The following is a 16,140-nucleotide window of genomic DNA, read 5'->3' on the forward strand; positions in this document are numbered from 1 at the left end:
ATTAAAAAAAATAATAGCACATGCAATGTATGTGCATCTTTTACTAGTATATATAAAGTGAGAAAGAAATATAGAATGTATTGATGGATTGTGTTAGATTTGTTGGAAATATTAATAAATTTGATGTATTTTTTCCTTTAAAACTGTATATATTTTATATGAAGAAATATAACTTAAAAATAAATATATTGGTAAATGGAATTAAGAGATAAAAGCTAAATGCGAGCTTGACTTAATAATCTTAAATTTTTTATTTGTAAACAAAATAATGATATTTTGAGATTATTCGAATTTTTATTATTTAAGTTTATGTTATTATGGAATTTCAAAATGCCCTCGAAGTTTTAATGAAAATCGAACAAAAAAGTTAAAAATCTTAATGTCTTCCCATCAACGAAAAAAATAAAATAAAAAATTGACCGACATTTTGAAAATTTGAAGGAAATCTAGAATAAAGTTAAAGCGATGAGTTAGTTTAAAAAATCAGGGAAAATGATATTCTGATTTTGTATTTTTCCCACTTTAAAATTTTGGCAATATATTTATCGAATTTAAGTCTTTGTTTTATATTTTCATTTTTTTTTAAATTTTAGTTATTTTTTATCAAAATATTGAAGTCTCACACACAAGTCTGAACCATAATGAAAAAAGAGTTGGTATCATGTGAGACTGTCTCACGGATTTTAATATGTGAGACGGGTCAATCCTACCCATATTCATAATAAAAAGTGATACTCTTAGCATAAAAACTAATATTTTTTCATGGATAACCCAAATAAAAATCCGTCTCACGAATACGACCCGTGAGACCGTCTCACACAAGTTTTTGCCATGAAAAAAAGATTAAAATCGTAAGAAATATAATAGATTAAGACTAAAATTTGATAATATAAAAGGCCAACTCGAGAATAAAAGAAATAAATTTATCTGAAATTTAATGATTTCATAGACCTTTTTAACCTAGAAAGATCATGCCACCAATAATTTGGAGAGTGATTTCGAAATGAGTAATTCTCATATAAGACCGTCTCGTTGATCTATATCTGCAAGATGAGTCGAATTTATTCCTTTTTTGAGTAAAAATCAATATTTTTAGCATATAATTTTTTTCATGGCTCGATTCAAATAAAATATTATTCTTACAAAATCGACAAGTGATATAATATAATAGAAGTTTTGTGATTCGAAATTGAACTAACCAAGTTTATAATTGTTAGTTGTCCTACGTCGTTGGATAAATTTACGAGAGTTGCATATATTGACTCAGACAATCAACCACTCGAGCTAGCTATTGAGGTTTTTTAGGTTTAAGTCACAATCTTAGCATATTTTTAGAGCTCAATTTCTCCCATTATGTGTTGGACAAGCCATAGTTGGTGTAGGATCGAGTGCTTACCGTTTTACCAAAAGCTATAGCTAGTGGTAATGGTGCAACTCAAATATTTTAAATCGTACATCAACTCAAGCACCACGGTTCGATCACTCTACCAAGCTGAGACAATTATTACACCCAACAATCTCTCTCCCAATAATTGCACTCCTTTCAATCAATGAGAATCGAACCCGTGATCTTGGCTCTGATACCAATCGTAGGATCGAGTGCTTACCACTTTACCAAAAGCTATAGCTAGTGGTAATTGTGCAACTCAAATCCGCACATCAACTCAAGCATCACGGTTCGATCACTCTACTAAGCTGAGACAATTATTATATCCAACAATTGGGCTACGTTTTGGTTATAATCGAGTCGTTTATAAAATACTCTAGATGTTCATTACCTGACATTTAATTAATATTCATGTATTTAATTGGTAAAACTTAGTAATTTTTTTTTACATAATTGAATAAAGATATTACGATAGATGACTCTGACTTTAGGTATAAGGATAAAACCAGAACCTTTGATAAAATACAATAAATATCCTCGTATTTGTTTTACAAGGTAAAAGAACATTAAAAAAAACATAATCTCCCCTTCTACCACATTTCTTTTCCATTTCAAAAACAAATAAAAATAATCACCGCCTCATATATCTATTATCTAGATCTATCATTAATTTTTGTACCTCGCGTTTCCATGTGCTTCACTTACGTGCACAAACTTTTGGCTACATTTTCCAATCAATTGCTTCAACGGTTCACAATCAGGCCGTACTAAGAAACTTAACTCGCTGGACAATATCCACAGTCCATTTCGTTCATTTGCTATATTGTACATGTTGAGATTAGAACTTGAACCTAACTCAACCCAAAAACTAGTTCAAGGGAGGAGGATTGTCCAATGCCATATATACAACTCCCAGGTTAGTAATCAACCGATGTGGGACAATTAACACATATATCTCACGTCCATAAATGAACATGCCTAATTATAGGCGGTCCAACACGTAACGGTGAATCCGGGCTCTGATACCATGTTAAGATTGAAACTTGGACCTAACTCAACCCCAAAAGCTAACTCAAGGGAGGAGGATTGTCCAATACCATATATACAACTCTCAGGTTAGTAATCAACCGATGTGAGACAATTAACAGTACACCCACTGTCTTTCAGACAAAGCCACGGGAACTTACGATATGACCATCTCTGCATCGATTATTATTGTTTTATATAAGATGATTGATCGTTTATATTATTTGAAAACAAAAATATGAGATCTATCAATTTCTTTTTATTTTACCCGATGAACCGATCATCTTATACAATCACACAAGAAATAAATCTCCATATATCATAAACCGGCCTGACGAACCCAAATTTTGACAAAAATGTCCAAATGATAACAACGATTAAAAAAGAATTATTCCCTGTATTTTTTTTAATTCCTCTGTCCCGCATTTTCCCGTCACATTCGTCTCTCCGCTCTCCAAAAACAAAAGTACTATTCTTTGAAACTCTGATGTTTCTCATCTCACTTTGTTGGAAGTTGGAACCAGTTTACGAGCTAGCAGTTTCAGGAAATCCCAACCCTTTTGTTAAAAGTTCCGTCTTTTTTCTCTCTGGAAACTTATATTTGAAGGTTCTTGATTTCTGAGAAATCTATGCCACAGCCATGGTTCGCGTGCTTTTTCTCTGTTATGCTCGAGTTCTGGGTTTCTATTGATCACACGCGAGGCGTGTTTTTCTAAGGGATTTTGTGTGTAGAAAATTTGGAATGGTCGTTGTTCAGAAGCTTCCTCTCTTATTTGTTTATTCCCTGTTTCATACCATGTATTGCTTGTTTTTTTTATTTATTTATAACCTTTTACTGAATCATCTGCATTCGATTTTTATTTATTTGTTTATAGAACCAGTGAAAGATTGGATTTTTTTGGTAGTCAAACTCTCGACGTTCTGGGTTCTGGTTTTTCTTTCTGATTTTTCAATCGAGTCTTCTCCTTTGGGCTAATTTAACTTTTCTATTCCGCGTAAAGGCTTTAGCTTTCTCCGTCCTGTTTGGACAAATTTCAAAAAACCCATACGCGTGTGTATCTGTAATCTGCAGAGCTGTAAAGTTTATAAAATCTTGCTAACGGATTTCTGCTTGCTGGTTTCAGGGGTTCCAGTCTTCCATAGATCTAATATCAATTATGGAATGATGTTGGTGTTTTACTGGTTCTTGGGATTCACATTGCTGTGAATAGAAGCCTAAATCTGCTGTTTCTCTGCGTGTTTCCGGAGGTACAGTATTTCACATTTTCCCCCCGAATGGGGTAACGGTAATTTTGGTCCAATGGCTAAAAAATGAATACTGTTTATCGTGTAGCAGTAACTGGTTATTTTTAGACGTTCGTTTCTTATAGTAATGATGGTGTATTGCCCATTTGGTGGGGGGAGTACAGTGAGTTTGTACAACCCGCGGAGACCACCCCTGCAATTGCTAACGTGTACCCATTTCATTTTTCACGTGAGTGAGAACGACCACCAATATGAGTGAATATGATGTGGGGCCATAAGTTGCCATTGTTGAAAGATATTCTGGAGATGTGTTTTTGTCCGTTGGATGACTTTATCTGGTTGGCACAAGTTGCACTGTGCGTCTTTTCATGTATTTGGACCGTTGATGTGAATTGCAGGTCAAGAATCTTGGTTAAAATCTTTGTATAGGTAATCAATGGCACCTGTTTTCTTGCAGTTGGATAGCTGACATAAGAAAAATGCCGAGAAAATTTTTGTGGGTCCTCTGGGGGATTGTATTCGCTTATGATTTTTTTTCTTTTTAGAGTGGCCATCTAGTGTGTTTTCACTTGCCCTGTAATTGTAGGAATGCTTTATGGTGTCGTGTATTGGGCCATGGGAATCCAATGAATTATGTGAAGTCTTGATTGTGCACTGTCCATTATTGAGTACTCGAACCTTTTTTGCCTAATAATGCCCTGTTTCCTCTTTTGAACTTCCTCTGTTAGACGATTGTGCTTTCCTTGTTATCGATATGATTGGCGCCAGGGGCCAAAACCACGTTTCTAAATTGTGGTTTGTTCTGAATTAACTGGATTACTCATTTAACGGATTTTCCCGCGACTTTCATGACCTAGCTCTGTTTGACACGTGTGCTATACCCGTTATTAGTTCGTGGTTGTGCTAAGGGCAATTGCAACTTTTTTGAGTTAGTTATATGACGTGAATTAACTTCGAGTCGCTATATGATGTGAATTAATCGCACTTTTCTCGTGGTTCGGCCATTTGTTTTTCGATATACCTTGGCCCTTGGGTGTTTTGAACCAGCGCCATTCGGCAGTTCTACTTTACCCACTGACTCATTCGAAAAAGGCTAAGATACTTGTCTTTTTACGTGTTCATCTTTTTTTGTTTATGTGTGTTCAGTTTTGATTTTGTGATATCCCGTCCCACAGTGAATTGTTGAACTTGTCTTGATAATTTTATAAGATCATATGTAGGATTATTTTGGCCATGGATTCATTATTTTTAAAAGATTAGAACGAATGCAAAGCTATTCTTGGTGAATCCAGTTGTGTGTAGTTTTGTTGCATGGACGTATGGGCTCGGGGTGAGTTAGGGTCTGCATTTGTCACACCTCTGACATAATTTATTACGTGAAAGTAACGTAGGAACAATTCAATTACAGTGTTACGCTGTTTTTAGTTCATTTAGCTAATATACAAGGTATTTGATTTGTTCATCACCTAGATGGAAGCTTGCAAGGGACCTATTGGTGTTTAGTGGAGATTAGTTTTGTCTCAGTTGTGCCTGAATGTACTTCACTTCTCTTGTTTTGCAATACAATGAATATTGGATAACCTCCGTTACCTCCCAGAATATAGTATGTGCAATCGATGAAATACGATAAATGAATATACTGTATACAGTTAGCTCTAGAGTCTAGTAGTCCTGAATAGATCGAAATAAACTTTTCTACCAAATTTAAGGAAACCCACTGTTCTTTTGTTATCATGTGTGTATAACGAATGAATTTTGGTAGCATGGGTATGTGTTGCTTCAAACTTTGTCTGGTGTAACATAATAATTAAATGATTGCTACTTCTTTTTTATTTCACATCCGTCTCACAGAACTCTCTTGCTGAGACATATCTATCTTTTTCAAAATTTAAAGCTAGGGTGTAAATCGGTTTGATTTCAGTGCTTTCAGTTTCGTAAATATAAAAAAAACATCAGTTTCGGATCGAGTAATTTTCCGCAAGGAAACCAAACTAGAATATTGCATGAAAAACCAAATACTGCAATTTGGTTTCAGTTAATCGAATTCTATTTTTAATTAAATATAATTTTAAACTGAAATCTTTGATTTTTGGTTTAAATAATTGTTTTATTCATTTGAAGTCCAAAACAAAACCTTATCAAACAAATTGGACTTCCTCTCTTCAAAAAATTAGATTACTGCATGTGTATGGTATATAAATTTTGATTCTGTTTTAAATCAGTTTTGGTCCAGGTTTAGCTCAGTCTTTTGGCTTAAACTGAAAAAAGTTGTATATGGTTCTTTTTTGACACAAAGCACAGATTGGCATCTACAAATCGCAAATCAAACTGAACTTTTTGGTTTCGGATTTGTTTATTGATTTTCGGCTTCTCATGTACAACCGTAATTTTAAACATACTGCGAGATCGCGTTTCAAAGGTTTGACCATGTTTCACCTCTTTATTTGTCATCATTCTTCTATCCATCTTTTTCTTCCTCTTCCCTGTGATCAAGGGATTTCCTGAGGGTAAAAGAAATTCCATTTTCCTTCAATGTTCTTGGTTGAGGAGTTAAAGTTTGTGGCTTTCACCTTTTATTTGAAAATACTCATTATGCATGGTTACGTGGTCATCATTATATCACACATTTCTTTTTCTTTTTGTCATCATGGCACCTGTGAGTTATTTAAAAAGCTATTGCGTGCTTAATTCAAATTTTGCCATTGTCTTCATTTTCTTGATTCAGATGGATTTGGTCAAACATTCAGCAGTCACCCCGAGTAAGGGTCGTTTGGCACGCATTTTCGCCAAAATTTTACACATTCGAGCTGTGGCAGGGGTATCATCAGATGATGGATTTCAAAAGCCGAAATCCCATGAAAAGATAAAGAAAAATCCAAAGAAGGATACGTCTGTTCCTTTACATAGTGATGATGATGACGAGGAACAACAGAAGAGGGCAGTTAAGGAAGCGTTTCTTGCGAAGCTTTTTGCCAGTTTATCTTCCTTTAAAGCTGCATATGCTCAGTTGCAATTTTCTCAGTTTCCATACGATGTCGAAGGGATTCAATCTGCTGATCAGATAATCGTATTGGAGCTAAAGAATTTGTCCGAATTGAAGCAATTATACTTGAAAAAACAGTTGCAGGAAACTTCTCTAGAGACTAGTCTACTTTTGTCTGAAATCCAGGAGCAGAACAGTCTTCTGAAAACGTACGAGATTACGAGTAAGAAATTGGACTCTCAAATTAAACTTAAAGACTCTGAAATCACCTTTTTGAAAGAGAAATTGGTGGAAGCGAATGGGGATAACAAGTCAATAGAGAAGAGAATAAATTCAAGCAGGCAGTTCGTTGAACTTGAAAATAATCAGTTGTCAAGCTTAAGGCCAAGCCATTTCATCGCTTATACTCGGCAAACGATAAAATCGATAAGGGCCTTTGTGCGGTTGCTAGCAAGTGAAATGGAATCCGCAAACTGGGATTTGGATGCTGCAGCTAGCTCTATTGAACCGGGGGTTTCGTTTTGGGAAAAGAATCATAAATGCTTTGCATTTGAATCTTTTGTATGTAGAGAAATGTTCGATGGCTTCAATTACCCCAACTTCTCTACCCTTCCCGAGTCCTTTTCCGAGCATAAGAAACGATCCAACATAAATTTCGACATGTTTTTGGAGATGAAATTTGTGAGAACAGCAGATTATTTAGCTTGGAAGCCTAAATCAGTGTTTGCATCTTTTTGCCGTGCAAAATACCTGAAACTCGTGCATCCCAAAATGGAAGCTTCTCTTTTTGGTCATTTGAACATGAGGAATCTGGTGAGTTCGGGTGAAATCCCAGAGACGCCATTCTTCTCTGCGTTCAGTGAAATGGCGAAACGTGTTTGGCTCCTTCATTGCTTGGCCTTATCTTTTGATCCCGAGGTTTCTGTCTATCAAGTGAAAAAGGGGTGTCGTTTTTCGGAAGTTCTAATGGAGAGCGTAAATGAGGAGGCTTTCTTCTCGTCCGATGGCACTCCTGAAACTGATCCGCGTGTGGGTTTCAATGTGTTTCCAGGATTCAAGATCGGAAATACTATCCTTCAATGCCATGTGTATCTCTGCTGATTATGATGAATGGAATGACGCCTGGTGCGATGCCGTAAGATTCGATCACATGCTCATAAGTCATACCACCAAAGATTGCATGGGAGATTTTGTGTTTGTTACTATCGTTATTCTTTATTTGTACCGAATGATTCCTCGAGAGGGATTGACATGGCTTGCTGCGCGTCAGAACCTTTTGTGACTTTTAAGATCAGGGGACGTGGGGAGTTCTCGCAAGTAGTGTTAATATATTTGGCAAGTGTTGGAAATGGAAACTGTACATTCTTGTACTCTTTTTTTTTCTTCTTGTTTTTCGGATTAAGCACATGTTAGATTATGTTATATTTCTTTCTTTAGTATGATTCCGCTTGTTTCATTACTCAGAAAGTTTTGTTGAATCTTGTATCATATATAGGTTTATTTCACCCATAGTGTCCTCAATCCACTCACACATGTGTTCAGTGGATGAATCATCGTTTGATTAATAACCATGATTAATCTACTCGACACATGATATAGATCTACTTAACCTGCGTTTGCCATGTATTATATATGAAGACTCTTGAAAAATATTAATCATTATACATGGAAAAGTTGATAAAGTCGGAGATTATATGACAAAAAACTCATTATATGAACATAAATATTTCATATATTATTTATTTACATACAAGTTATACAAATTAAAATGAATTTCAAATGACATTATTATTGGATGAATTTGGTCCATCTTAATTAGCATGAAATACTGTATAAAATGTCTAAAATGACAAAAATACATTTGAAATTCATGAATCCAAATACTACCTTAGTTTTAGACTCGAAGCAAGGGAATATGGCCGATGTGGTTAGTTAGTTGCCTATTATATATTGAGCGCAAATCCATATATACTGAAACAAAATCGAAAATAAACTTGACTATTAACCAAAACATAACAATTCAGGTTTATTTGTGTTCAGAAATTTCAATCTGCAAATTAAACTGGATAAAAATCGTGTCTAGACCGAAATCAAACGAAACTCCAAGCAGATTCCCACGAGTTTGTACATGTGAATCACATTGTATGCAAGTGAGTTCTTCTAAATTATTATCCATTTGAAATGCAGCTTCAAATTCTTCCATCCAAATACATATAATATTTAATGTCCGTTTTCTTTATAAATTTTACTTTATTGATTGAACAATGGATTCTTATGATATATTAAATAGGTAAACTGATTCGAAATAGACAATATGATAAATTAGAAAGAGATAAAGCTTACGACTTTTCCAAATATATCTATCAAAACCATACAATGCATGAATGATTTTTAAGACAAAATGATTTTAATTCCGATATTGTCTGGATTTCTAATTATCAAATTACCTGATCAATTGGTTTCATACTTTCGCTTAAAAGTAGGTCTTTTGTGAGACGGTCTCACGAATCTTTATTTGTGAGACGGGCCAACCCTACCGATATTCACAATAAAAAGTAATACTCTTAGCATAAAAAATAATATTTTTTCATGGATAACCCAAATAAAAGATCTGTATCACAAAATACGACCCGTGAGACCGTCTAACACAAGTTTTTGCCTTCACTTAATTATATAAAGCCAAAAGTTAGTTTATTTTTTTTCAATAACACGTTTATATTTTCATTTATCCATTATCTTTTGCATGTTATATATACAAACACGTGAATATTTTACAAGATTCATGCTTTTAGAAATTAATCTCCATAATATTTATTGGTAATCGTGGATCACGTAGCATAATAATTTTTTCTAATATTATTTTTGGAAAGCTAGCTTGGTGCAAAAAATTAAAAGAGAGAAAGAAAAGGTCGCGTAAGTCGTGCATAAGGAATCTAGGAACTGAGATTCCCTCGGCGATTCGTGATCAAATAAATTAAATATAATTATAGTTTTCCACCTAAAAAATATCCAAAAATATATATAGAACAAAAAAACTCCAACATTATATTAATCAATAAAAGACCAACCCAAAAATCCAAGTTTTTCCTCATCTTTCATGATCAAGAAACAAATTCAACAGACATATTCTTATAATATATCTCGTATTATACATTCATCATAAATAAATAAACAAAACCATCGAGAAATTAAAACGTCGGGAAAAAGGGTACGTAGTCTAATCCTAGCTAAGTTTATTCAATGACCAACTCCAGGACTTGGAACAGACTCCAAACTACGACGATCTAAAGGTATATCAACACCCTTTTCTTGATTCATTGAGACTGTTTCACCGGAAAAATTGATTGTATCGTTCGTGGAATCCTTTGGTTGCGCCGAGCTTTCCCCAACAGATGTTATAACCCTGGAGACCTCTTCCTTGCTCAAAAGCTTCCTAACTCCCAAGCAATGATGAAACAAGCAAGTCGAAACAAGAAAAACCAGAAGCAAGCGAGTGCCGAATCGGTCCATTTTTCCAACAAAGAATTTTGAGAAATGGAGAGAGATACAAGTCCAAAACCCGTTGCAAGTGTGAATATTAACTAAACTGGAATGATTGCATTTATAGATGCATGTATGCACACGTTTGTAGGGCTGAGTCAAGAGTCGTACTTTTGAAATTTTTTTGATTTAATTAGCTCGTGTTGGATATATAATAGTTTTCGATCCATTCCGTGGGAATATATATACTTAGAAAACAAATTAAATTTGTATTTGATAAAATAAGCCGCCGGCCGTAGCTAGGCTCTCAAATGCTTCGCCACCAGGGAATTTTGGAGCACATTCAATTCACTTGGAATATTGAAGTAAAGTGAAAGGGAGTGTTCTCAATGGAGGAAAGGCCCCTCGATGCATTTGATCCTTAACTTTCAGGGTATTAAGTGGAAAACTACCTTCCATACGGTGACATTTCCCGAGATAATATATCCAAGTTTTGGTGTGATTTTTTTTCTGAATTTTTTAGTACAAGAAGGGAAGGAGATTCGAACCCTAGTCTAAAAACAAGGACAGAGACCGAGCCCTCGGCTCAGCCCCGCACCAGCCAGCCACCCACTCCCAAAAAAATTTATAAATGTTTTTTTTTTAATATTTATATACTCGTTTCCTATCTTTAGGTTTATCCACTGAAATACTTAAAGAAATGTAATTTATTTAAAAAATTAAATTACTCCTCAATAACAATTCTTTCATTTTTATAATAAGTCTACAAATAAGAATAATAAATAAATAAAATAAAACGATACAAACACATGCAATATAAATTTTAACCCAACTATGCTTTTCTCTCTTGTATCCAAATCTATTCTATCGTTGATTACTTGGACTGCGAGCTCGGTCTTTTTTTTTCTACTTCTAATCTTATATCGCTGGAGTCCTGACGCGACACAAAAAATGTTGAAGTGGTGCTGAAAATTGCACTATCGGAATGTCCGAATTAGTATAGTATGTGAGCATTTGATCAATTTTCACGTGTTTGATTTCTCCTAACACCACCTTCTTAGATGAGTGCACAAGGAAATTTCTAATGTGGTTTACCTAGCTAACATATTTTGCAGGCTGTTGTGTTAATTAGCCTAAATGTTTGCTCGGTGCACGTTGAATTATAGCGACTGATGGTTCAATTGTCATACAAAATATCCTAAAATTAAAAGCTAGTGCTGTAAAATTAAAATTCTATAAAGTACACAAGTTAATGGAACAAAAAAAAATTAGCTTCTGCTGCCAAAATTTTGTATGAATGCCAAATTAAGATCCTCATATATAATATGTCTAGAAAAAATTGACGCTCCTTAATTTTCCCCTAATTTATAATTAATCATTTTTCACAAAGAAAATTATTATATGAATAATAATTTCTCGACCAAAATATCTGCATGGAATTATTATTATTCAGAACCTTTGTATGAAATTGCATTGTCAGGAGATATCAAGAAAATTGCATCTTTTGAATAATGTTTCTCCTCACATCGTCTAGCTTTCAATTATATGTGACATGGACAATAACACAATACTTATAAATAAACCACAAATATTATTTTTCACCTGAGTGCTTTTATACCCGACCGCCGGTTGTTCAAATTGAAAATAACTCAAAAATAAAAATAAAATAAAAATAAAATAACAACCACCCATCGTTTCCCAGAAATTTATAATCAATAAATAAAAAATTCAAAGTCTACCCTTTTACATAATAAAAAATTGATAACTATAAAAAAAAAAAAAAAAAAAAAGAAAGTCGCCCGACAATTTTTATCATCTTATGCAAGCAAAAAAGGAAGAAAAAACAATTAGATGGATTCAGATTGACTTTCTTATGCATAGGATATGTAAGGATACAGACAAGAACATAAGACCAAATGTTAGGCATATTCAAAATCCTAACAAGGTTAGAAAAATTAACAAACTAAACGAATATAAAAAATTATTATAAGCAAATTAATCAATGAAACTCCAAATTAAGATCCGGTTGACATTCCTTTGTAACGAAATCGTAGAGAATATGTAGTTCCACGCCTCTTAAATTAAAGAAATATATATGCTTTTTAGACCAGACTCGATCGTCATCAATGTGCGGGTCAACTTAAATATTAACATGAAATTATTTTAATACTACACTAATTGTTACAGTGTTTGAGGATTATTTTTTGGATATGACTTTAATCTCATGTCTGAACTCTAAATAAAAATATGTAGTACATACCCGACGATCAATTAATGAACATGATATATTATTACATATACACCTCAAAATCGACCCTATTTTAATCGAAAATCATATTTTACATAGCCACATTCATTAGTAATTTAAACTTGTAAAGGAAAACACACACATGTATGGTTCGAAACTATATTTGTTACTGTTTCTTCGATTGCTATCGTGGATGTACGGTGAAATTGCCTTATCAAATTTTTTTTTTTTTTTTTTTTGAAGTAGCCTTATCAATTTTTTATATTTATCGTTTTACGATTTTTTTGTTCTTTATACTCTAACCGTTTAGAGTGACATATTATTAATCAATTGATAATTTATCTATCATATCTCATGTTTAATTTGTTATATTTTTTCTTTATCTATATACTAATTATTTATCTTACATATATCAAATCATTAATTTTTTTTATCTTATGTCAGTCACACCATTAAATTAAAATTTTAATATTACCTTTAATAAAAATATTTTTTAATATTTACAATGACAAGACAGTAGTTTATCATATTATTTCAAATTTAATCAATCAAATCAAACAAACTATTATTTATCAATAAAATTAAATACTATATTATTATTATCATTATCATATTAGATTGTTTATCCCAATATCATTATCCTATATTTTTTCAAACTACTATTATTATTATTATTATTATCATTATTATTATTTTCTTTGGGATGGATTTCAATTCAGAAAACCCATAACAGAATAATGAGAAAAAAAGAGAATTGGAAAGAAATTGAAGTATGAGATGGAGAGAATGCATGAAGGAGAGAATGTATTGTAGCCAGATAGAGGCCAGTCGACTCGAGGCCGCATTAGTGGAAGCCAATCAGATCAATATTTTTACTTACAGTCTTCTTTCTTCATCGCCTGCAAATTTGTTGATTATTATCTTTTTTTCCAAAAACTTAGTCTTGTGTTTCGATATTTGGTTATTTGGAGATCTATTTTAAGTACAAAGTTTGATTACATATTGGTTGATACATTCATAGAAAAAGTTGTTTAGAATACATTTCATTGTGTTTACTTCTGTAATTTCTATGTTGTCAGTGTTTTAGACGACAGGAATATCATTTGAATGCCAACGTCAGTTTCGAGTTTGCCGGAGAGGGACCTTTGGTATGCAAAGGATTTCGACTGGGGTTTGCCTCAAGTACAGTACAAGTATGCAAATCAAGGAAGTCTCTATATAGATTGAAACAATCCCCAAGAGCTTAGGTTTGAGAGATTTATTGAGGCGATGCTCGATGTAGTGTACAAACAGAGCCAAGGTGATCACACCCTATTTGTAAAACATTCGAGTTCAGGGGGAGTGACCATATTATTAGTCTATGTCTATGACATTATACTGATAGGTGATGATTGGATCCTTCGATACTTGAAAAGGCACACCGAGAAAGTGAATTTTGTTCAGGAAAGGGGAGTTGACTCTTGAAGCAAATACAGATTCAGACTATGCAAGATCTATAGTCGATATGAGATCTACCTCATGTTACTGTATCTTTCTAGGAGGTAATCTCGTGACATGGATAAGTAAGAAGCAGGAAGTTGTGCAAGAGCCAGTGCGGAAGCCGAATATAGAGCTATGACTCTTGGTATATGAATTATTGTGGCTGGAAATTGTTTTAGAAGACTTAAGTTCAATGGAAAGGCCCAATGAAACTTTACTGTCACAAAAAATCAGCTATTAATATGGCTCATAATCTGGTACAACACGACCATACAAAGCACTTTGAAGTGGACAAACACTTTTATAAAAGAAAAGCTGGATAGTGGACGGATTTGCATTCCTTTCATTTCCACTAAAGAGCAACTTACAGACATACTCTCCAGAGGATTGATTGGGATTGTTTTCCAAAGACTAGTAAGCAAGCTTGGAATGAACCACATTCATTGCCTGGTCCCAATGAAAGAAGATCGTGTGTATAACTTAGTCAATGTATTTCCCGATTTTGTGGGATTTAAATTAGAGTAACTAGATTATCTAGATTTTATATTCCTAACTTAGATCTTGTGTATATAAACCATTGTAATCATCATTCTTATCAGATCCGATGGATTGTCCCGACCCTACTCACCCAATCTATCCGGATCATATCAGTCATTATTACAACACAATTGTTATAGTTTTCTCTCTAAACTTTTGTTCGTATACAATCATCCATAATCACTCTACCTAACCTGGAGCAAAAAGAGTCTTATATGTAAATTATTGAATCTTTAATTTTGTTCTCCTGATTTTTCGAACTTCTTGATTTGTTTGGATAAACAAAATTGAAGTAGTTTCAAATCAAATTCATATCAAATTCTACCGTCGATAATAATTATAGTTGATTTCATAATACATCCAATATGCATGTCACTTAAAATTTATCATTCAAATCCTTCCAAAGAGTAGGTTATATCTAAAAGTTGTGGACATGGTTTATCTTTGATATGTGTTTAAAAATATTAATATTATATATACACATATTCATATTTACTAAAAATACGAACAATATTGAGTACTCTGAGTGAAGTCTTTTATAACACTGATTGAGCATGGAATATATCAAGAGCCAAGAGATTGAATATGTTGAATTAATTGCAAGGATTAAAATATATATCTATATGATATTCTATTTTATTAGAGGAAATAGGTTGGAAAAAGAAAAGGTCTTGGACATTTAATGAGCATTTAATTACAAGAAAAACGTGACAGAATTTGAAATATCAACCTTCCAACTTTGAAATTTCAAACCGATTTAACGATAAACCAAAGCAAATGCCTGGTGTTTTGATATGAATATATATTTAAAAAATTATACAAAAAGGTTCGGAGAAATTGATTTTGAGATCGATTTTTTAAAAGACAGTGTCACGAATCTTTATCTGTGAGACGTGTCAATCTTACTGATATTCAAAATAAAGAATAATACTCTTAACATAAAAAGTAATATTTATGTCGATATTCACAATAAAAAGTAGGTAATAACTTGTGTGTGACGGTCTCACGGGTCATATTTGTGAGACGGATCTCTTATTTGGGTCATCCATGAATAAGTATTACTTTTTATGCTAAGAGTATTACTTTTTATTGTGAATATGGGTAAGGTTGACCCGTCTCACGGATTAAGATCCGTGAGACGGTCTCACATGAGACCTACTCTAAAAAGTAATATTCTTAGCATAAAGAGTAATATTTTTTCATAGATGATCCAAATAAGAAATTCGTCTCATACAAATTGTACTTTTTTTAAAAAGTATCCACTTTTTTAATAAAAATATCATACAACATATTTTAATAAATATATATATATGTGTGTGTGTATATATATATATATCGAATTTGTTACCTTGCACATCAGGTGTGCATGGTTCTATGAGCACCGTCTACGTGGCGGTGCATGATTGGTCAGTTTTTTTTAAAAAAAACAAAACAAAAAATTTTGTGTGGTTGTGAATGTGCCACGTAGACAGGCGCCCACAGGTGTACAAGGAAGAGGTGTGCAGGGTATCATTGCTATATATATATATATATAATATATATATGCTTCTTTTACTACTATATATATTCTGTTAGAACTCTAAAGTGCACTAAAAGAACGGCATCTTGTTTCTATCTAGTCTCCAGCCACTTGATGACAAAAATAACCAAGGCTTACCAAAATAATCGACACCAACCAAGAGCATCGATACACGTGTCTCCCGTTTAAATTAACATTAACTTTCATTCGGCTGTCGCCAATCTCTCCGTCACAGA

The 16,140-nt window shown here is 33.2% G+C and overlaps 1 protein-coding gene across 4 annotated transcripts; it reads left to right on the plus strand.

Annotated features, from left to right (window-relative positions):
* The first annotated feature begins 2,812 nt into the window (after window positions 1–2,812).
* On the plus strand, window positions 2,813–8,170 carry LOC140813631 (protein GRAVITROPIC IN THE LIGHT 1-like). Of its 4 annotated transcripts, none has more exons than XM_073172230.1 (3): window positions 2,813–3,056; window positions 3,538–3,661; window positions 6,384–8,170. In XM_073172230.1, the coding sequence occupies exon 3, from the start codon at window positions 6,384–6,386 to the stop codon at window positions 7,740–7,742; it is 1,359 nt and encodes a 452-aa protein (XP_073028331.1). In that variant the 5' UTR covers window positions 2,813–3,056; window positions 3,538–3,661; the 3' UTR covers window positions 7,743–8,170. The 4 variants fall into 4 exon arrangements, with proteins under 4 accessions (XP_073028331.1, XP_073028332.1, XP_073028334.1 ...); XM_073172231.1 differs by having other exon boundaries at window positions 2,826–2,982; XM_073172233.1 differs by lacking the exons at window positions 2,813–3,056; window positions 3,538–3,661 and adding an exon at window positions 3,671–4,586.
* Window positions 8,171–16,140: the final 7,970 nt, after the last annotated feature.

This window comes from Primulina eburnea, chromosome 15 (genome assembly GCF_022965805.1).
Source record: "Primulina eburnea isolate SZY01 chromosome 15, ASM2296580v1, whole genome shotgun sequence".
Taxonomy (NCBI): Eukaryota; Viridiplantae; Streptophyta; class Magnoliopsida; order Lamiales; family Gesneriaceae; genus Primulina; species Primulina eburnea.